This window comes from Phocoena phocoena, chromosome 6 (genome assembly GCF_963924675.1).
Source record: "Phocoena phocoena chromosome 6, mPhoPho1.1, whole genome shotgun sequence".
Taxonomy (NCBI): Eukaryota; Metazoa; Chordata; class Mammalia; order Artiodactyla; family Phocoenidae; genus Phocoena; species Phocoena phocoena.
In genome coordinates, this window is record NC_089224.1 from 1,124,166 (window position 1) to 1,148,123 (window position 23,958).

General features: G+C 42.7%; 1 protein-coding gene across 5 annotated transcripts in view; it reads right to left on the reverse strand.

Annotated features, from left to right (window-relative positions):
- The window catches only part of SPOCK3 (SPARC (osteonectin), cwcv and kazal like domains proteoglycan 3), a 376,452-nt gene that overhangs the window by 264,337 nt on the left and 88,157 nt on the right, over positions 1–23,958 (reverse strand). Inside the window, exon 2 of one of the 5 annotated variants that reach the window (XM_065878627.1) lies at positions 22,407–22,420. The exons of the other annotated variants lie outside the window; for them this stretch is intronic. Coding sequence (XP_065734699.1) covers positions 22,407–22,420 — 14 coding nt within the window. The remainder of the gene's footprint in view (positions 1–22,406; positions 22,421–23,958) is intronic. 5 annotated transcript variants of the gene reach the window in all.

Here is a 23,958-nt window from a genome sequence, read left to right on the forward strand (position 1 = left end):
GGTTGAGAGTCCGCCTGCCGATGCAGGGGACACGCATTCGTGCCCCGGTCCGGGAAGATCCCACATGCCGCAGATCGGCTGGGCCCGTGAGCCGTGGCCGCTGGGCCTGTGCTCCGCAACGGGAGAGACCACAACAGTGAGAGGCCCGCGTACCACACACACACAAAAAAGATGAATTATGTTCATAGTAAGAAAACTGAAACAACTGAGGAGAAGGAAACTGAATCATCCAATCAATAATTCTTTGGAATGTCTCTACCATTTTTATTATAGAGAGCTTTATGAAACTTACTGACAGCTTGGCGAGCGAAAAAACGGAAGGCATAGACAATCAAGAAAAAGCCCTACTGTTTACTTGACGTTATGGAGACTATGGCAGCTGAAAGAGAGACTGACCACACTGCGTATCGGAGAAATGTTCAGGGTTGATAAAGGTGATGCTTTTAGGAGCTACTAAATGTATGGATTATCAAGCTTTTGAATGAAAAACTCTATTATTCTTCACTGTTGGGAATTTTACTGGAATTTTACAGCATCTTCCTCAGTGTCTAGAGAAATGAAGTTAAAAAGATGCAGAACCTTACCACTACATAGAACAGAGCAGGAAGTTTACAAAAGTAGTGCCCAGGACAATGAAAGATCTGACTAAAGTTAGTCTTTAGGATATTCTGGTAATTTGTATTCTCCAAGTTATCACTGTTTCCAATTTCCACAAAGAATGAAGAGCTACATTTTAAAGTCAGATCAACACCAATTCACTGCAAGTTTCAAATGCATTTTATCAAATCAGAGCAGTGCAGTCATTCTGAGAGAATTCAAAGGGAGTCATTAGATAAAAAAGAGAATGTCTGCCAGGAGTATGCTAGGATCTGGAGCAGGGCGGGCTTGCAAAAGGAAAGTAGAAGGAGGTGACCCAGAAAGCACAGTATCTTTGCTACTTATATTCCTAACGGGGGAAACCCCTTAGACCACACATTACAGCTTCCATAAAGGGAAATGCTGTAGTTCTACTTTTCTCTTAAAATACTCTCTTAAAGGGAGTATTTACACAAGCAAAATGATGTGCATTTATTTACCATATTTGTAAAGTAAGTTTGATCTATGGCTTGCATGAAAAAAACTGTGATAAATTTCTTAAGCTATGAAGTATATGCAAATGTAATGATAAACTAACAAAGAGGTTATCACGGTTTCAGTGACGCCTCAAATCTTTTCCACAAAAATCTATTTGGAAAATGAGTGAGAATGTCACACCATGCTGAAAAGGAAGTTTAACCCTGAGGCTTCTAGAAACAAAATACACTGTAAATGCGTAGTTTCTTTAAACATTTTAATATGAGTACAAAGCCTTGGTTTGGAGTATAGCTGTTCATAGGATGAATCTGTTTAATCAGAAAAATTAAATTTAATCAATAACAATAAAACTCATCTCCTGGACTCTGCTTGATAAAAACTGTATAATTGCTACAGATAAATAAAAAGAAAAAATCTAATTAAATTCCTTAAAATTCCACAGAAATTAAAGCACTTCTTTTTAAGCATTTATAAAAGAAAATTAAACAATGGTGAAATGATCAGTTTAAATAACTGACTCACAATATCATGTCATATTAATTCCTTTTATCTCATATATAACGGGATCAAGATAAACTATTGCGTTTGTCAGAACACAGATACTACAGAGTAAAAGCAACAATTGGCAACATTTATTGACATGAAATATTAATCTGGGCTACCATCATTCTAAATCATTGGAGCATATGATTAAAGGAAATCAAAGAATAAAATCTATCAGTCTATTCATTTACCAACATTTATTGACATGAAATATTAATCTGGGCTACCATCATTCTAAATCACTGGAGCATATGATTAAAGGAAATCAAAGAATAAAATCTATCAATCTATTCATTTACCAGACTACCACATTTTATGTTAAGGAAGAAATAAGGGGTACAAATTTAAATTGTCTCTGCAAAATATTAATAAGTATATAACTATCAGATAATTCAATTTAACATATTTGAAACCAGCGAATTTTTGTAGATCTTACCAAATACGAAAAAACGTCAATAGTTAAGATTATTCTGCTACTGGGGATTCTGGCTAGAAAGATAAGCTATCAGGACAACATGAAAACGGAGAGAATTTTGAAAAACTTAGAACTTCATAACTACATCTCAGCTTTTCTCCACTTTATTCACCAGATGAACCTGGGAAATCAGTTACTTCAGTAACACGATGATTCCAGGAACCTGGATATTACTTTAATTTCTGTTTTCACTTTCTTCCTTCTATTTTAATTTTGCAAGAAACAGAGTACAACTCACCATGGAATTTCTATAGTTAGCTCTAACTCATGATTCTAAAATATAATGAGATAGCTTCTTAAATGTTAAATGCTTTAAAATAAAATCTTTATAACACAGTATTAGATTTACAGAAAACTGAGAATATAGGACAGACTATTCTCACATGCCCCACAACCATGCCCCCCTATTACGAACATTTAGCGCCTTACGGATGTGCATTTAAGAGCATCCTTGGCTTGACTGATCACTTATTTTTATTGCTGAATAATATTTCATTGCATATCTATACCCTCTTTATATCTTCTTCTATTGAAGGACATCTTGATCTTGGGTACCTCTGGCTTTTAGTGATTATGAAGAAGGCTGCTAGAAACATTTGCGTGCAAGGTTTTTGTGCATGTGAGTTTTCCAATCTGTTGGGTAAATACTTAGGGTTGCGACTGATAGATCCAATGAGAAGACGGTTTAACTTAGTGAGAAGTGCCAAACTGTCTTCCAAAGTGGCTGCACCATTTTGCATTCCCAACGGCAAAGAATGAGAGTTCCTGTTGCTCTACACCCTTATCAACAATTGGTGGTGTCATCAGACTTTAACCTTCCTAATAGGTACACAGGTGGTATTATTGACTTACTTTTAATTACCTGTTGACAAATGATCTTGAGCTTCTTTTCATATGTTTATTTGACAGCTCTTTATCATCTGTGATGAGGTATCTGTTCAGATTCTTTACCTGTTTTAAAATAAATTTGTTTTCCTACTGTTGAGTTTTAAAAGTTCTTTGTTAATTATGGACACAAGTCCTTTTTAGTAGATATATGTTTTGTAAATGTTTTCTACTAATCTATGGTTACCTTTCTTTCTCCTAGTAGTGACTTTCACAGGGTAGAAGTTTTTAATTTTAATAGTCTACTTTATTTTTTCTCTCATAGATTGTGCTTTCAGTGCTGTATTTAAAACCTGATCACCAAACCCAAAGTAATATTTTATCCCATGTTTCCTTTAAGAAGCTTTATAACTTTGCATTTACATATAGGTCTATGATCCGTTTTGAGTAAATTTTGTGAAAAGTCTGTGTCTAAATCCTCGTGTGTTTTGCACGTGGACATCCAATTGTTCCAGCACCATTTACTGAAAATGCAAGTTCTTCTCCATGAATTTGACTTTGCTCTCTTGTCGTACGTCTGTCGACTGTATTTGTTAGTCTATCTGGGCTGTTTCTTCTTTTCCCTTGACCTATGGCAATGGTCTGAATGTTTGTGTTTCCCCCAAATTCCTATGTTGAAATCCTAACCCCAAAGATGGTGGTATTAGAAGGTGGGGCCTTTGGAAGGTGCTTAGGTCATAAGGGTGGAGTCCTCACGATGGCACAAGAGCCCTGATAAAAGAGGTCCCAGAAAGATCCCTCATCCCTTCCACCACATGAGGGCAGTGAGATGGTATCTACTATGAACCTGGAAGAGGGTTCTCACCAGAACCCAACCCAACCCAACCCATGCTGGCCCCGTGATCTTGGACTTTCAGCCTCCAGAACAGGGAGAAATAAATTTCTGTTGTATATAATCTACCTAGTTTGTGGTATTTTGTTACAACTGAAGTCACTTATATATCTATTGCTCTGCCCATATAATACTGTCTTGATTATAGTAGCTCTACAGTAAATCCTCTGATACGGTAGTTTGAGTCCTCATTTTCCTTCTTCAGAACTATGTTGGCTCTTCTGAGTCTTTTACTTTTCCAAATAAAGTTTACTATCAGTTTTTCTATATCTAAAGATATATCCTGCTCAAGAAAAGCCACAAGACTGGGAAAAAAATATTTGCAAAACACACATCTGATAAAGGACTGTTATCCAAACACACCAAAAACTCTTAAAACTCAATAATAAAAAACAAACAAGGCTTCCCTGGTGGCACAGTGGTTGAGAGTCCGCCTGCCGATGCAGGGGACACACATTCGTGCCCGGGTCCGGGAAGATCCCACATGCCACGGAGCGGCTAGACCCGTGAGCCATGGCCGCTGAGCCTGCGCGTCCGGAGCCTTTGCTCCGCAATGGGAGAGGCCACAACAGTGAGAGGCCCGCGTACCGCAAAACCAAACAAACAACCTGATTAATAAAATGGGCAAAAGATCTGAACAGACACATCACCAAAGAAGATATATAGATGGCAAATAAACATATGAAAAGCTGCCCCACGTCATATGTTATCAGGGAATTGTAGATTAGAACAAAATAGCATCACACACCTATTGGAATGGCCAAAATCCAAAACACTTGACAGCACCAATTGCTGGCAAGGATGTGGAGCAACAGGAACTACCATCCATTGCTGGTGGGAACGCAGAAGTGGTGCAGCCACTTTGAAAGACAATTTGTTGTTTTCTTACAAAACTACGCATACTCCTACCTATGATCCAGCAAGCAGGCTCCTTGACATTTACCCAAATGAGTTGAAAACCTACACATGAATGTATCTTAGAGCAACTTTGTTCATAACTGACAAAACTTAGAACCAACCGTGTCCTTCAGGAGGTGAATGGATAAATAAACTGATACATCAAGAAAGCTGAAAAGAAATAAGCTATAAAATCAAATGGAAGAACCTTACATGCATATATCACTAAGTGAAAGAAGCCAACCTGAAAAGGCTACACATGGTACGATTTCAACTCCATGACTTTCTGAAAAAGGCAAAACTATGGAGACAGTGAAAGGATCAGTGCTTGCAGAGGTTACTGGGGAGGGAGGATGAATTGGTGGTGCACAAAGGACTTTTAGGGCAGTGAAATTATTCTGTGTGACATTATAGTGGTGGACACAGGTTATATTATACATTTATCAATACTCCCAGGACGTACGACACCAAGAGTGAACCCTAATGTACAATATGGACTGAGTGATTACAGTGTGTTAATTGAGGTTCATCAATTGTAACAAATGAACCCTCTGGTGGGGATACTGATGGTAGGGAGGCTGTGCATCGGTGGGCACAGGGGTATATGGGAATTTTCTGCACTTTCCACTCACTTCTGCTGTGAACCTAAAACTGCTCTGAAAAAATAAAGTCATTTTTAAAAACTGCTTGCTGGGATTTTGAATGGGATTGCACTGAATATGTAGATAGAATTGAGAAAAACTGACATCTGAACAATACTGAGTCTTCCTATCTGTGCACCTGGAATACCCCTAAATTTATTGAGATAATTATATTTCTTTCATTCAGGTTTTAGAGCTTTCCACACACAGACCGTCTGAATTTTTCTTTTTCAGTTTTACAGCTAAGTATTTCATTTGCTGGGTTATATGGTAAATGGCTTTGTTTCCTTAAAGTCAAATCCTAGTTGTTCCTTGACGCACACAGGAAAGCAGTTGACTTCTGTGTGTTCTCCTTGTTTGCTGTCTCCTTGCCTCTTTGCTTATTAGTGCTGGAAAGCGTCTTGTCGAACCACTGGGATTCCCTACTTATACAACGTTTTCAGCTGTGAACGAAGAGAGTGTATTAGCCATGGTTCTCCTGAGAAACAGAATCAATAGTGTGTGTATATGTGAAAAGATTTATTATAAGGAACTGGTCGTGTGATTGCAGAGGCTGGAAAGCCCAGGCCCAGGAGAACGGATCGGTCCAGTTCCAGTCCGAAGGCCTGAGAAACAGAAGCGCCAACGGTGTATGCTCCAGTCTGAGTCCAAGTCCAAAGACAGGAGAAGATCAACGTCTCAGCTCAAAGACGGCCAGACAGAGAGAAAGAATTCTTCTTTATTCAGGCTTTTATTCTACCCAGGCCTTCAATAGATTAGAGGCCTCCTCAGTTATCAAATTCTCCTGATGAGAGGTAGGGAGTTTGTGTCTCTCAAGAAACTGGTCCATTTCGGCTAAGTTATCAAGTTGTGGGCCTAGGGTCATCACACTATTCCTTTATGGTCCCTTTCATGCCCACAGGTCAGCAGGGAGGACCTCTCCCATATTTCTGATATTGGTAAACTGTTCCCTCTCTCTTCCTCTTCTCCCAAATGCTACAATTTATTGACCTTTTCCCAAAAAATTAAATATTGATTTTATATACTATTTTCTTGTTTTCAATTTTATTAATTTCTACTCTAACTTTTACTGTTTATTATTCTTTACTTGTTTGGGGATTACACTGCTCTTCTTTCTCTAGTTGCTTCAAGCGTAGACTTAGATTACTGCCTTTCGATCTCTCTTCTTTGACGATATAGGTGTTTAATGTTATAAACTTCCCTGTAAGCATTTCTTTTGCTGCATCCCACACATTCTGATTAATTATAATTTCATCTTCACCCAGGGGAAGGTATTTCTAAATTTCTCTTGCAGATTTAGAAATGTGTTGTTTATTCTCCCGATAGTTTGGAACTTCCAGCTACCGTTTTGTTACTGAATTCTAGTTTGACTCCACTGTGTTGTGAGAACATACTTCGTACAACATCTATTTCTTAGTTATCTGTTAGTTGTGTTCTGGGGCCCAGGGTGTGAGGTTTCCTGTGAGCTTGAGAAGAGTGTCTCTGTTGCGGTTTAATGCTTACTTCTAACAAGTGTCAACGACAACAAGGTGATTGACAGGACTGTGTAATCGTTTGTATCTTTGCCGATATTCTGCCTGTTTTATTGATCAATTACTGAAAGAGGGGTTTTGAGGTCAAAACTACAATAATGGGTTCAGCTATTTCTCCTTTTATATCCATCAGTGTCTGCTGTACGTATTTTTGTAACCAGATAGGGGAAGGGGTCCCCAGGGAGAGAGAACCAGGCATGGCTTTCCCGACATAAGAGAAGCCATTTTTGGCCGAAGCCATTTGGGGATCTGAGCCTGGACACAGTGCTTACCCTTGAACGGGTCTCGGTAATTAATCATCTTCAGGGAACAAAGGAATGCAGGAAGGAAGGAAAAGCCGTCAAGAAACAATCGTTCAGCAATAAGACAGAGTCCGAGTTCCTCATGGGATGTACAGAACATAGTGCTACAATTCTGCAGGAACTCAGGCTCCCTCCCAGGTGCAGGATGGAATGATGACGTTGACCCTCTTGACTTCAATCAACTAAAGACTGGACTCAGTTGACCTTTGCCCCAGCTCTATGCTGAAGTCTCCCCTGCTCAACCCCCCTCATGAATATGCATATAGCTTTAGCTCTGAACTTCCCCAGTTTTGCTGTAGGGGAGACACTGCTTTGGGAGAGATCCCCGGTGTTCTCCTTACTTGCTCCATGTAATAAATCCTTCCTTCTCCCAGTCTTTGCCTTGGCTACACCTATGCGCTCAACACCCACCAAGAGGGGAACCCAGGTTTCAGGTGCCATTTTGACACACTCATTAGCTGCAAACACATTTAGCATTGCTGTGTCTTCTTGGAAAACTGAGCCCTTTATTATGATGTAATGCTCCTCTTTATCCCTGCTATTTTTCTTTGTTTGGAATTAGAATTTTCCAGAATCAATAAAGCTACTCCAGCTTTCATCTGATTGGGTTAGCATGGCATATCTTTCTCCTTCCCTTGACTTGTGATCCAGCTGAGTTTTTATGTTTAAAGTGAGTCTCGGGGCTTCCCTGGTGGCGCAGTGGTTGAGAGTCCGCCTGCCGATGCAGGGGACACGGGTTCGTGCCCCGGTCCGGGAAGATCCCACATACCGCGGAGCGGCTGGGCCCGTGAGCCATGGCCGCTGAGCCTGCGCGTCCGGAGCCTGTGCTCCGCAATGGGAGAGGCCACGACAGTGAGAGGCCCGCGTACCGCAAAAAAAAAAAAAAAAAGAAAAAGAGAAAGAAAAAATAAATAAAGTGAGTCTCTTGTAAACAACATATGGTTGGGTCTTAGGTCAACAGCTACCATTTTTCTGCCTTCTATTTGTCGGATTTGCTATTTTTAACCCCTCTTTTTTTTCTGCCCTCTCTGGTTTTATTTGAGCATTTAAAAGATTCCACTCTATCACGTCTCTCTGTCCATCTGTATCACTTCTCCTCAGCTCCCTGCTGTGCTCCTTCCTGACTTTGGTTTCCTCAATACTTCTCAGAGAGTCTGTCCTGCATCTGCTCTGCTATAACCTAGCTGTTATACAGAGCCGGCTGGTGTGACGGGAAGCTGTGGGCGGGAAGCCCTCTATTCCCTTATGATTAAATCTGAGTGTTCCAGTGTGTCTGTATCTCTGGGCTGTGACCTTCACAACTGTTTCTCCGGTGGTAGGGCTTTCCTTCCCCTTAGGAGGGGTACTCCATTATTGAGAGTAAATCCTCATCTCAGAGCCTCGATAAAGTCGCTTCCCCTGGAGACCACGTGTTTCTTCTGGAGAATGCTCTGGGCATGTGAGTAGAACACAGGATACAGCCATCCCCCATCTAGACACAGACCCACAGGGTTCTCTCATTCTCCTGTTGGTCTGCATTCAGCCTCCGGAAATTTGTCTCAGTTACCATCTAAGTTTCCTACCGGTTCATGGCGCAGGGGCTCCTGGCTCCACAGATGGAGACCTATACTGCACTTACTTCAATAAATTCCATTTTTCTGACTTGTAAAATTTTCAAAAGTAATTCCCCCCTTAGTGAAATATTCACAGTTGCAGGACTGAGCTCGATGCCCAGCTCTTAGCATCTCACAGCCTTGCTGAAAATCCCTAAACCTCCTCACGGTTACAGAACCAATAACCAAGCTCAACTGCTTCCCCACACTGTTTTTCATTCTGTTTCTGACCCTCTGACCCAGCTGGGTTTCCTGTTTCCAGCATTTTATTCTAAGCATGTTCTGTCTCTCACTCAGTACATCCCTTCAAAGCTGTGTACCGGCCCCAAAGCAACTCCAAATTCTAAAACCTTCAGTGGCCAACCTCTCCATAAAGCCTTTCAGATCCCCCAGAAAAACAACTCTCCTCTTCTTTCTCCTAAGTTCCCAGGGCATTTTATCCATCACGTTCTGATGCAAGGCTCATTTTCTATCAAGTCCTATGGTTATTTATCTCGCAGATTATGTCTTTTACTTTAGACTATGTTCCCTAGAAGGAAGGGATCAGTGTATAATTCATCTTCATAATTTTGAAATCAACAAGTTCTTCCCATAGAATATCTATAAAAATTATTTTCTGAAAGAGTAAAATAGAATAGTTGCTTTTGATTCTTCTTAGGGATTTTTCCCCAATCATTTTTATTCTTCCTCCTATAGCTAAAATATATAATTGTAATTGTGAAGCTAGGTTAATGTCTTGAAACCAAGATAAAGTGCACCATTTCAACTATTTACTCACTTGTCAGTAAATAGTTTTATGATTTTAATTCATTTTTCCTTATATTTTTAAAAAGTACTTGGAATTAAATATGGCTGATTTAATGAAGCATGTTTCCTGATTTCCTAGTAAAATGATTGAAAGGCACAAACATATAAACATACAAGGACGCATATAATGTAGCCCAGAACAGACAAGATATATCAACAGAACTTTGTTAGTTGGAAATTAGAGGCACATGTGATACATGACTCTGCAGATCAGAAATACATGGAACCTTAACCCTGCAGAGGCTGGAGTTGATGAAAGGCAAACGTATTTGACTACAGGACCTTGGAAAGGCTCGGGAATTGGTGGCCCACACAAAAAACGTACCTTACGCTTTTCTTGTAAGCTTACATGAGTCTAAAGCTTCTCTTAATCAGAGTTTGCCCTTTCCCTTACCCCCTGAAACCAACAGTGTTGCACAAACTGGTCATTAAGCATTTGTTACCTCTTTCCACTTTTTTTCTTTTAATTTATAAAAAGTGTCGCGTTGGCATTTAATGGACTTAAATCCTGTTGCCAGCGCCTGTCATTTTTCCTGCTCTATGTTTAAACTTTCCCTTTTTGAATGATTCAACTATTACTGCACAGAGAAAATGACATTCACTACTATATTCAAAATCACTCTGAAAATAGCTGAAGATCTTAACAAAACTGAAGTGCAATTTGACACGTTAATTTCTTTCTCATGACACTCAGTTCTGTAGTTTGCTCTGAGCTCTCACCGTAAGCATAGCCTAAGATCACCCCAGCCTTTCTTTCTGTCTTATAATGTGTTCAGAAGCTGATTTATCCTCATATTCTGTATCCGTTGATGCCTGTGCTACTGAAATATAAGTCTATCCTTTTCAAGAGCAGTCAATACCACATTCCCACTATCAACTTACTTCTTATGAAATATTTTATTCCCATCAATAAATAATGTGCCCCGAGGTGTATTTTGTCAAAGCCTCTCCTCTCAGGAGTTTCCAGTGTCACTGAACGCAGGAAGCTATTGTTAGATGCTCTCTCTCTCTCTCTCTCGGACTGACGGACCTCCTGTACCCAGTTCTTCTGTTCGGGAGCTGTCCATCTTCTCTCCTGCTCAAAGCGACCTCTCACTGCCTGCTGAGCTCAGAGAAACACCCCCAGTGATCCCGTGCTCCTGTCACTTCTCTCACACACACACAAACACCGCCTCGTTCCCTGTCAGAAGACCATTTCTCAGATTTACTAAAGGGTCGACGAGAACTCAACTTCATCCACCCACCCACCCACCCACCCAATAATCCTTCTGCATCAAGAGTCTGCAGAAATAAGTAGGATATAAAGAGGATATGAAATATCAACTCAAAGGCAATGACTTTGCTTCTAATAAAATATTAAGATATTCTCAGAAAGTTCTACTGTTTCTATTTCATTGTGTACTAATGCTTTAAATGTTGCCTAATTTTTGAAAAGATGATCTCAGTGAAGCAACATGGCCATCAGTCAGATTATTTTATTCCCTAACTAAATGATTCCCAAACGTGCAACCAATGGAATTTATTTCTAAAACATGTTTCTGAGAAACACATATGTTGCCCCTTTAACCAAATCTTTGTGGTTTCTGCCATTTGCATAGTGACCTTGCAGGATTCAATCCCTTGAGGCAGTATCATCAGTCTCAAAGCCCCCGCAGTTAGCTCATGCCCCTACACACGTCTCCTTAAACCGCCACCTGGTGACGTTTAAACTCATGCTCAGGCTTTGGTGAAGCTGCTGACCTTTAACCCCTCAGTCTCCATAGTTTCAGCAGAATTTCCCCCGAAGTCCACCCAGGCAGTGGCTGTTTTCTGCACCAACTGTGCCCATGCCCACAAAGGCCTGGTCGTGGGATCAGGAGTTGTCACAAGGCCTGGCAGTCGTTTCTAAAAGCACACGCCCTCCCCGTTCCCTCCTACAAGGTACTAGCTCTGAATCCGCAACTTCAGGACGCACTCACCTTCCTCCTCCCTAACGATCATCTTTCTTTTCTTGGACCCCTTTTTCTTTCCTCTTATTGCTCCAAGGCTTTGAGTGGCCACTTCTCACAACTCCTCCCAGCACAGCGCTGGGCGATGCCAGCGGCCACGCCGAGGGCCCTCCCTGTGTCTCAGCCCGTCCACGTCCTCTGCTTCTGCTCAGCGGTGGCACGTCCAGAAACCCCAGCCGCTCGCACTCTCGGGAGCACAGAACAGCCCACAGCGGCCATTGCTTTCAAGATGCAGCCAAACACCCCCCTCGGCAGCACCCTCCCCTCCCTCCAGAAAGTCCAGCAGCAAATGGCCTCGGGCCACCTACACCTTCAACCCATCAGTCCTACCGCGTGTCCAATGTTCCTTATCACCCCCACCCCTGACGTCCTCCTCTCTAGCCTTACCAGCTTAAATTCCTTAGTACATTACTTTAATTTCTTTTGGGCACAAACCCACAATTTGCTCCCTTCACAGGATGTACTCGCATGAATCCCAGTCTTGGTTTAAGCAGAATCTCCGGCTCCTCGGGGTCCGAACGCACAAAGTTGCGTAAAGCACACAGCCGTGCGAGCCCGGACACAGTTCGTGCCCTCTCATCAGGCGGGAACTCGGTGGTACCCAGCACCCATCTCCCTGGTCACTCCCTCCCCGCATTCCTGGAAGAACATCTCAGACCACGTCTCCTCAACCCCCTCCCCTCATCCTTACTCAGTTTGCGACCTGTTTTTCTCCGTTTCTCAGAAAAATAACAGACAGAAAGAAATAATAGATATTCCACAAACTCCAGCCGTGATATTTGTATCTCCGTTTAGGCTAGAAAGTGTTCTAGGCACAAAGATGTCTTTTAAAATCTTGCTTTGTTTAAGGAACACACACAGAGAGAGATGACATCCTCATCTGTTAGTTCTATGACTCCTTAACTTCCAGGTAAGGAACCCAGTGTAAGGACGGGCAGACCAATGAAAGACTTCAGTGAAAGCAGGATCGGTGAGTATCCGTCAAAAACAGAATGCACAATACCTTCGTTTGTGTTCTATTTCATCATTTATCCATAATACACATATCCACTGACCCCCGACTATGGGTAAGGAAGTACTCAATAAATGTTGAATGAACAAATGCATTGACACACAGGAGGAAGGAATAGATTCTAAAATACAGCATAAAACTCCAGGCAACTTTTCATTAAACAGTTAAACAACACTTTAAAAAACCTCTTCCAATGTTAGTGCTATCAGTGGCATTTTACAATTTATTGTCCCAGGTGAGAGAGGGCTTTATTTTTCATTTAAAAAAAAACTTTAATTACCAGGAGTATCTGTGTCAAATATTTATAATAACCATGTTTCAGAACGGCATACAAATATACTTTATTTCATAGTAAGCTAGTGACCACTTACAAGGCTAAAGAAATCTAAATATAATTTAATATAAAATAATGTTACTCACTTTTACATAAATGATATGTTGATATTTCTAAAAGTGGTTACATAGAACATGTTCTAAGAATAATTCTTAAAGAAAAAATTTCAAAACTAAAAAATGGTGAAAATTTCTTAACTGAAACCTACGTAAGTGTAAACATGTAAATAAAAGCATAAGGGAGATAGCAAAATTTGCTAAAGCAAGAACATATTTTCCTACCAAAAAAAATAACCTAAACACAGACTTTACATTCTGCACCAAAACTGACTCAAAATGGATCACAGACCTAAATGTAAAACACAAAAAAATAAAATTCCTAGAAAGTAGCATAAATGTAAAACACAAACTATAAGATACCTAGAAAATAATGTTGGGGAAAACACAGATAACCTTATGTGTGGCGGTGCCCTTTTAGATACAATAACAAAGGCAGAATCCATGAAAGAAATACATGATAAGCTGAACTTCTTTAACATGAAAAACTTCTGCTCAGTAAAAGACAATGTTAAGAGAATGAGAAGACAAGCCACAGACTGGGATAAAATATTTGCAAAAGACACAGAGACATAATGGACTGTTATCCAAAACATACAAAGAATACTTAAAATTCAAACATAAACCTGATTTTAAAATGTACCAAAGATCTGAACAAACATCTAAGACGATACACAGATAGCAGATCAGCACATGAAAAGATGTTCCACATCAGCTGTCATCAGGGAAATGCAAAAAACAACAACGAGATACCACTACACACCTATGAGAATGGCCAAAATCCAGACACTGACATCACCAAATGCTGGTGCAGATGTGGAGCAACAGGAACTCTCATCACTGCTGGTGGGGATGCAGGATGGTGCAGCCATTTTGGAAGACAGTTTGGTGGTTTCTTAGAAAGCTAAACATTCTCATCACACATCCAGCAATTGTGCTCCTTGGTATCGACTCTAAAGAGCTGAAAAGTTATGTCCAGATAAAAACCTACACGTGGAAGTTTAGAACAGCCTTATTCATAATTTCCGTAACTTGGAAGCAACCAACATGTCCTCCAGTAGTTGATGAATAAATAAACTGATACGTCCATCGAGACAATGGAATATGACTCAGCACTAAAAAGAAATGAGCTATCAAGTCGTGAAAAGACATGAAAGAACCTTAAATGCACATGACTAAGCGAAAGAAGTCAGTTTGAAAAGGCTGCAGATTGTATGATTCCAACTATATGACCTTCAAGAAAAGGCAAAACTGTGGAGACAGCAAAAAGATCAGTGGTTGCCAGGGGTTTGGTGGGAGGAAAGCTGAACAGGCAGAGCACAGAGAATTTTCAGGGGAGTGAAGATAATTTCTCTAATATTATAGTCATGGATACATATCATTATACATCTGCCCAAACCCATGAAACGCCAAGAGTGAGCCCTAAGTAAACTATGGACTTTGGGTGATGATGTGTCACTGTGGGTCCATCAATTGTAACAAATGTACCATCTGGTGGGGACGTTGATGTTGATGGTTGATACAGAGGTATAAGGGAAGGCTCTGTATCTTCACCTCAATTCTGTTGTGTGCCTTAAATTTCTCTAAAAAAATAGTCTTTTTAAAAAGAACATAATTTCCAATTGTAGTTCAATTTTGAAATATTTTCATAATTTAAATACCAACGCCAGTCACTTTTTCCCACTGAAAGTTGACATGAGTGACTGGTCTTTATTCGAGTGCGTTTTTACATTTTTACATCACGGCCTCAAGAACTCTGTCAGCAAACTCTCCGGAGCACCAGCTGAGAGGACCATTCCAAGCAGCCCACCTGCCCTGTTCCTGGATAATTTCCAAAGAAGCTATAACAATACATTATTCTAGATAAAACCTGCTTAATTCTTTAAATACCAATTTTTAAAATCTGAAACTAGCTTCCAACCAGACACGACAAATGAAAACCTCAACTTTTCATCTTTTAACATTAATTCATCACATTTTAAGAGTCTGTCATATAAGTATCACAGATGAGCTCCACAAAGGCAGCTGCCAAAAGACAAAGTGTGCTGTAAATTTTTAAAATTACCCCGTTGACAAGGTTGATTCCCAGATTTATAACAATGGATTATAAAAAAAAATATTGCCGCTCTTTTTTATTTTATTTTATTTTTTGCGGTACGTGGGCCTCTCACTGCTGTGGCCTCTCCAGTTGCGGAGCACAGGCTCCACATGCAACAGGCTCAGCGGCCATGGCTCACGGGCTCCCAGCCGCTCCGCAGCATGTGGGATCCTCCCGGACCGGGGCACGAACCCGCGTCCCCTGCATCGGCAGGCGGACTCTCAACCACTGCGCCACCAGGGAAGCCTGCCGCTCTTTTTTAAAGTAACTTTTAAAACCTTTGGTGAAATAATCAAAAGGAAATATACTAGCATCTTAAATCAGTATATATGCTTTATCACCCCTGAAAGCTATTACCACAGAGCATACCTGAATAAAATATGGTTTCGGCAAACACACAAATCCTATGAATCCCCCCCAGTCTGCTCCCTAAAGAGGTGGAACAGGCAACTGCAAATAGGGCTCAGGGTTCCAAAGATTTCCCAGGGCTCTTCCAAGATCTCCAGCTGGTTTTTATACAGATTTATACAGGTTTCAGTGGTCTGTTAGCTAACTGATAAACTGAGGGCTACTGACCTGCTCTGACTTAGGGGTTCTGCCAACACGCCCACCTTTATTCCCAAGGGAAGGGAACAACTGGTTGGGTTTTCGTGAACGAGACCCGGGATTCTGGCAGGAAACCCCAGGGCTGCAGGGTTGCTGGCGATGCTTCACAGGACTCGCCTGCCTCCACAGGAGGTGGAGGATGGAAACGGGACGGGCAATGTCCAAGGCTCTCCATCCCCTCCCAACACCCCGTGAAAACGGTTCCATTACAGACCTGATCGCGACCCCTCTATGTCAGGTGAAACACAGAGATGGAGAAATGACAGTCGGGGATATCTCTCAAGGCTGCTTTCGAAGGAAAAGAGAAATGCCATGCGGCATCATCGAGAGACGTCGGAAATGAGCCTCTCATCCCTGCTCCCTGGATTCTACGCTCTTCGTCAAATACATGTACCAGATCTATGAGTATAAATCTAGAAGAACTGCATCCATGGCCTGTGCACCTGCCTTATACACGTTATCAGCACACCCAAGGACACTGAGTAATGAGATTTTCTCCCCTATTTTCAGGCCAGTCCACTATCAAGTGATTTGCCTGCTTGATTATATCGATTTTGCATCTTGGCAGCAGGTAGAAAGAATCAATGTGAAAAGGTCAGCGTGTCAGGGGAGGGACCGCAAATCCCATACAGGTGGTTGCAGGGGTGAAAACACGCCCAAGCCAGCGGATGCCTCTCCACTCTCTTCGGCCCAGACCGCGCGCTCATCTACCGACTTTTCCCTGTGGTGTCGCTGTTCAGTCTCACCTAGAAACTCTGCAGACCTCGTTCTACAGAATAACCCAGCACGTGCTTCTCAATCGTGTGTCTCCTAGCTGCACTGTTCACACTAAGGCACCCTTGCATTTGGGGAAACCTCATGAAATGTTCACTGTTATCTTTCAGGTTTTAACTCTTGGTCAAATACACGTTTGCATAAGTTAAAAGTCCCTACTTTTGGACAAAACCTTAACTCCCCTACTCATCCACCCTCAGCAGACCCTCTAATTACACAGATTAGGATGAACATGTAGACCAGACAGGGTGTAAGAAGGAGGCACACCCAGAGGGTTAACGGATAAAACCTTACCCAGGCGGCTCTTCAGAGAGGAGCTGGTGGGATTCAGGGCACAGATGAGGGTGGTCACGCAACAAGGTTCAGGCAGCAGCGGGAAACCCATCACCTTCTTAAAGACACGGTGCACGATGGGGGCTCAGAGCCAAAGGGAAGCCAGACCCCGGGAGGGCTCCACCCCCAGGACCTTGGCCAGAGGGTGACCAGGCGTCTGCCCACGAAAGGAGAGGGTAGGACGGCCTCTCAGCCGCAGGGCCGGGTCCCCTGGGGGTGCCCACCCCTGCTCCGAACCCAGTTGGATGCCAGACCACAGAGTGTGGGAAATGCAGTTTGCAGGACATCCTGAGATGCAGAGCAAGGGAGAACCATGCAGAGAAGGACCGTGACACGGCACGTGGAAAATAACCTGCATAGAAAGAAGGAAAGAGAAGAGACCGCTCTGAACTGTTTCCCAGAGACTAAAGAGTAATAGATGAACATCCATCCCCAGGAACGCTGGACCAGCCTCCAGCTGCCCTCTAAAAGCAAACCAGGGAAGCCAGAAGCCAATGAAACAAGCCAACAAAGGACCAAAACAAACATTATCTGAAGGTACTGAGGACCCAGCCGTGGGCCAGGGAGGCAGGGTCCAGGTGCTGGGAGAGGGCTCACCTCCCACAGGCCGGCGTCTGTCTCTAAACCAACAGAGATGCTAGGAAGCTGGGCAAGGATCTGAACAGTTTCCCCCCATTTCTTAAGGAAGTGACACCCAGGTGTCCAGGCTTCTAGGACAGCCAAGACTGAGGATTCAGGACCCTCAAGAGAAGGCAGAGTGAAAAAAAAAAAGAGAGGGCAGAGTGGACACGTGAGCTATGCACACACCTCCTCTGGGTCCCGCGTCCTCATCAGGCCACGCGGGGCAGGTGCAGAAGAGCCCACAGCACCGGGTGTGAAGAGGCGAGAATGTAGTGGAACCTTCACGGGGGCCTGGGGGATAAATCATGGCAGATGGGGCCTGCCAGAGAACAGGCGATCGATTCCCAAGACTTTCACTTGGGACCACTGAAAATAGAGTACCCCTGGATCTACAGAGAAGCAGAAATACACCGAGTGTTGTAAGTACTGAAGCTCCGCCTCGATAACGCTCCCACTTGGTGATAGGAAGGTGATGCATACCCCTGCGTCGACGTCTCATCCAGAGCCTTTGCGGTTGGTCACACCAAGACTCCAGCCGCAGAAAATAAACAGGCAGAGCAGGAGAGGTGACCAAGAGGGAAAACGAGCCCTAGAAGTACACTCAGAGTTGATCCAGATGTTGGAATTATCAGACACAAGTGTTAAAATAATTATAATTGATATGCTCAGAAAAATAGCTGGCATTATGCTAAATGTCACCAGGGAACTAGAGTCTATAAAAAGAGCCAAGTGTAAACTCTTGACATAAAAAACACAGTATATGAAATTATGAATTCAATAGGCTATATTAGACAAGGGGGTGGCAAACCTCAGCCTGTGGGCCACATCTGGCAGACTCTTGGTTTCGGTAATTAATTTTTATTGGAACAAAATCGTATCCATCTGGTTACCTACTGGCTATGACTTTGTTGTGTTATAATGCCAAGTTTTCTAGTTGTGACCAAGGCTATAAAAGCATACGATATTTACTCCCTGGCCTTTTACAGAAAAAGATCACTGATCCACGGATTAGGAAAAGAATAGACAACTGCAATAAAGTTCAGGAGAAAATCTCCAGAATGAAGCACGAGGAGAATCTTTATAAATGAAAATAAATAAGGGAGCATAAAGATATAACAGGTTGGGCTTCCCTGGTGGAGCAGTGGTTGAGAGTCCGCCTGCCGATGCAGGGGACACGGGTTCGTGCCCCGGTCCGGGAAGATCCCACATGCCGCGGAGCGGCTGGGCCCGTGAGCCATGGCCGCTGAGCCTGCATGTCCGAAGCCTGTGCTCCTCAACGGGAGAGGCCACAGCGGTGAGAGGCCCGAGCACCGCAAAAAAAAAAAAAAAAAAAAAAAGATATAACATGTGTCCAGATAATAAGGTCTAATTTATGCCACTGTAATGAAAAGAGAGAAGGTGATGCTGACATAATACTTGAATAATGGCTGAGATTTTCTAAAAGTGGTGAAAATATCATGCTATAGGTTCAAGAATCATCACGGACACCAAGCAGGGAAACACAAGCAAACATAAGATGAAGCAAACTCAAATATAAGGTATAGAAAACTCAAACATAAGATGAAGCAAACTCAAATCTAATGAGCAGCTGAGGGGGGTACTAGGAGTTTAACCTTCTTTGGCTAACAGCAAAACTGACAGTTTACTGTTATCCACTCAAATGACAAAAGCCAGAAGACAATAAAATAACCTCTCTAAATTCCAGAAAGAACATGACTGCCAAAAAGAATTCCATGCCCATATCCTTTGGTTTGAAGAATAAAAATAAGTTTTTCCAACCAAACTAAAACTGAGTGAAGTCATCAGAAGTAGACTCTCATTGGAAAGAATGAGAAGAAGTGGTTCTTCAGGTGCAAGGATATGGCAGAGAAAAGCACTCAACTCGGTAAGGCATAGAGTAATGGGAAAAAAAAACATGTGGATAAATTTAAATAAATCATAACTGTAAGAACAATAACAGTCTGTCATGGAGAACAAAACACATGCAATTAAAATAGAGGTGAGATAGTCCATGATTCAGAAATCCCAGTCCTATAGATGTGCCGAGAGCTACATACACACACACAGGTGTGCGCGCACACATGTGCACACAGTCTACACACGCACACGTACATACACACACAAATACATCCAAAGACATGAGAAGAAAATTCACTGCAATATTAATTTTAATTTCTAAAACTGGAAACCGGGTACACATGTGCCTCCCCAAAGCCAATTCCAGTTACGGCTAAGACGCACAGGACAGCAACGCCTATCGCTCCCACTTGAAAAGTGAGAAGAAGTCAGAGAACTCTGAGAGCACATGTGTTCAGTCCATCTGTTAAGTCATCCAACGGGACTGAAGGAAACCGCCAGGCACGGACTTCCAGATCAGGGTCAATGCTTCCACGGCCACCTCGAGCCCCGGGCGCGGGTGGATACAAGAGCAAACCCGCCGTAAAGAAGAGTTGGTAGAAGACATAACAATTCAAGTGCCGCTTGTGGGCCTTGGTCTGGGTCAGGGGTAGAATTCAGAGAAGCCCTATCACAGGGCAGTCCTCATCCCACCAGCCCTCCGCAGGGCCCCGAGCTGGCTCCTCAGGGGCAGCTGGGGAGGCCGGACTGGGCTGGAAGCTGGGGCACAGCTTAGGAGGCTGAGAGAACGGTGACCCTCACAGGAGGGCAGGAGCCGCCCAAGGCCAGGGTCACGGCGGGAGGTGGGTGGGGCTCTGCTCCAGGGCGAAGCGGCAACCCCTCTCCACCAGCCTCTGTGAGTTCTACTGAGCGAGCGTGCCGCGCATGTGATCGTTCTTTGCGTGTGTATGTGATTATAATTAATCCGAAATATAAACGGGCTAGATGCAGATGCTAACGGGATTCTAAAGCTTATGTAACAGAATGAGACTCACACATCTTATTCAACAGGTTTCTTATCAGAGTATCTCCATAATCACCTGTAAATCCAACATAATTATTTCCTTACTTTTCCTTTGGTTACTAGACTGTTGGAGTTTCTCCTATCTCTCACGTCCACCCTCAGTGAAATAAATTCAGCCCAATGACACCCTGAAATACCCCCATTACTCACTGTAAATACAAGGCTGCATAGGTTTAAGGGCTGAAATGTTCCTGTGAATTATTTATAGGTTGAGAGACTGTCTCATTTATCCCGACTGTGTCTATGGTCTATGTTTGCTTATGGAGCATTTTCAACTGTAAAATTCACGTCAATGGACCCTCTCCTGAGTCCCAGCTGCCACCCCCGTTAAACCTGAAATAGACAAACTGCTCATATTTCCTTGAAAAAGCTTCATCGAAGTGGCATTATGCCCTGTTTTACAAGTACGTTAAGTTCTTTTTCCACCAGAAATAAAGAGCAACTTGGCCACCAAGTTGTTCAGGAAACAGAAACGCTGGTTTCTTAGGGCCGTTCTGTTACTTTCCTCTGAAATACTCAAATGTCACTAGCAAATCTAGGAGAAGGAATTTCACATAATCCTGACCAGGTTTCCAGTATTTACGCCTCTTCTTTTCTAGGACCTGCCCTGGTTCCCACTCCTGTCCTTAGAGGACTTCAGGCTCTGCCTCGTCGCCCTGACACCAACCTCTCCCTTGGATTCACCCACAGCCTCATGGAGAAGGTCACCGCGGCTCCGGAGCAGACGAGAGGGGCACGAGAGCGAATATACGAAAGCCAGTCCCCTGCAGTTCTGTGCTCTGAACCACAAGGAGGAAAAGCGACATTTCGTTTCAGCTACCGGAGCCTCAAACACGATCTGTAAGGGCAACCGTGGGGTTAAACCAGCAAGACTCCCACTGGTTTGGGGAGAACTTGGCTCTGACACAGGCGGCGGGTCCCTTCTGGTCCCTCACCATCCCTCACCCATAAAAGGCAGGATGCAGCAATCATCCGCTGTACAAGACAAAACTCAGGTGCAAAGACACAGTGAGCCTTGAAAGAACTGCTGATAAGTTAAGTACAGGTTAGAACAGATGTTTTGGATGGAACATTCCTGGGCCTTATCAAGGAAGTCTTCATTCTAATGAAGAATTTTCATTCTAATTTTCCTTAACGATTACTTTCACCATCTGAAAATAAAAGGTTACTGAAATTTGTTGGAAAGAATAAAAAAGGAAATGCCTGTTGGTATTATACCTTATGATTTAACCAAATAGCCGTCTCTAAAAGAATTTCCACCGAAGTCACTGAAATCATCATGACAGATACTTACATAATTATACAACAGAAATAAGAAACCAGCAGTGAAGGCCTGAGGCTGACATCAGTCAGATCTGTTCAGTGCATACTGTAAAAACAGTGAATTTGGGGGCTTCCCTGGTGGCGCAGTGGTTCAGAGTCCGCCTGCCGATGCGGGGGACACGGGTTCGTGCCTCAGTCTGGGAAGATCCCACATGCCGCGGAGCGGCTGGGCCCGTGAGCCATGGCCGCTGAGCCTGCGCGTCTGGAGCCTGTGCTCCGCAACAGGAGAAGCCACAACAGTGAGAGGCCCGCGTACCGCAAAAAAAAAACCAGTGAATTTGAAGTGTTGAGGCAGACTGTTATTATGTCTGTAATTTACCACCATGCCTATTCCTCCCTATCGTCTTATACGTTTAATAATTTCCATTACCTGGCTGAGCCCTGAAGGCCTGTCGATCACCACTACTGTCGACCAACCTTCTTCCTTCTTACCAATGCCCGAAAGTCTCAACAGAAACAAAAAACAAAAAGGAAAGAGAAATTCCTTACTGCTGAGAATCCCTACAAATGTCCCAAGATTTCCACTGAAGTATCTTGTTCTGTGAACAAAGTTGCACTTGAAGTCCACGCATGGTGGGCTCTGGGTTTCTATGAAGGAGCGCCGTAAACTGATGCATAGATATAGGTGTCTTCGTACACTAAGACGCAAGTGTCAAAATCACACCATATTCAACAGGCACAAGAGTCTGTGACCAACCAGAGCGACTCTGGAGCCACGTCAGCCTGGGTTCCTGCTCCCGGACCCTCCAGCCTCAAGTGACCTCAGATGTGTCACCTACCACCAGGTCTCAATTTATGATAACAGTATTTATCCGTAGGGCTGTCTTGGGGATTAAATAAACTCATATTTGCAAAGCACACAGCGTCTGACATGTAGTAAATTACACAACTTTAGCTCTTAGAGTTATTATGAATACCTCTGTCCAAAGAGCATTCCTGGAAACAAGAAGAACCACACTCTGGCTGTCTTGTTATGTAACAACGACTTGAAAATCAACCCTGACTGCTAAAATAACTTTTGAAATCAAATAATTCAATCACTCTGAATGTTTGTACTGTGTTGTGTATGTAGCAATTTCTGCTGGCATATCCATCCATTCAAGAAATAATGTAGATTTTTTGTGTGTGTCCTGGTGTTTAGGATTTGTGACTGAATTTACCCCGCACAGGATTCATGGACGCCCCCCACTCAGAGGGTATCATCCTGCAGGTCCAAAATCACACGATTGCATCGCATAGTTCAACGAAGTTAGACGCTTTAATTTAACGGAAGCTAATAACGACAAAAACACCCATATCTAAATCTATATATTTAAATAACATAGAATTCATATAATTGTGTGAATACCCAAAGTGGTTTTTGGAATACTGACATTTAGTGCACAAGACTTTTTCAGGTTAAAGAAGGTCTTTTCCTGTAAATGGCTTATACTTCTCCCATCACATCACAGGATGGATAATAATATACCTTCCTCATCAGACTCTCTCTTTCAGCCAGTTCTCACACTTTAGGCTGCCCACTGTGCCTTCCCCAGAGTTTTGTGTAACAGCCTTAGGTGAGAGATGCCAGAATCCACTGGTGTCTCATAGATTTCTTCTCAGGTTTCAGGTAAGAAAAGTGAATCAAATGTAAGAGACATTAGTTAAGAGACGAGGGAACACTGAAAGCGAGAGTGGAGGACTACACTGTGTCTGACAGGATTCCTGGCTTTATGTAATTGCAGAGCAAGATTTTATACTAGTGACTTCGAATCGTGGGTAAATCACTAGGCTTTATGTTCGGCTACTAACCCTCCATTTTTCACATCCTTAAAGAACAGAGACAGAGCCATGACTGTGACTGTCCTCTGTTCCAAAAGAGCCATTTCATTTCGACTGTGGGAGCCGCAAGGAAGACTTTTTTTTTTTTTTGGCCGCAACGCGTGGCTTGTGGGATCTTAGTTCCCAGAGCAGGGATGGATCTCGGGCCCTCAGCAGTGAGAGCGCCGAGTCCTATCCACTGGACCGCCAGGGAGTTCCCCAAGAAAGATTTTTAATGGCAAAACTGTTTCAGTGGTTCTGAAATGTCTCACAAAGAAGTCATGCCCCGTGAGATATTAATATAGGGAGCATATTAATCCATAATATCCTTAACAAAAAATATTACGACTATGAACAAATAGTACAATAGAACGTAAAATCGCTCCTATAAACACAAATAACTGCAAAATAATACAAAAATAAACCTGCGAACTTAACCATGCAAAACTGTTATTCCAAGTCCCCTGTTAATAATTTTCACGAGTGTATTTGTTTTGCTAGCAGATTCTAATA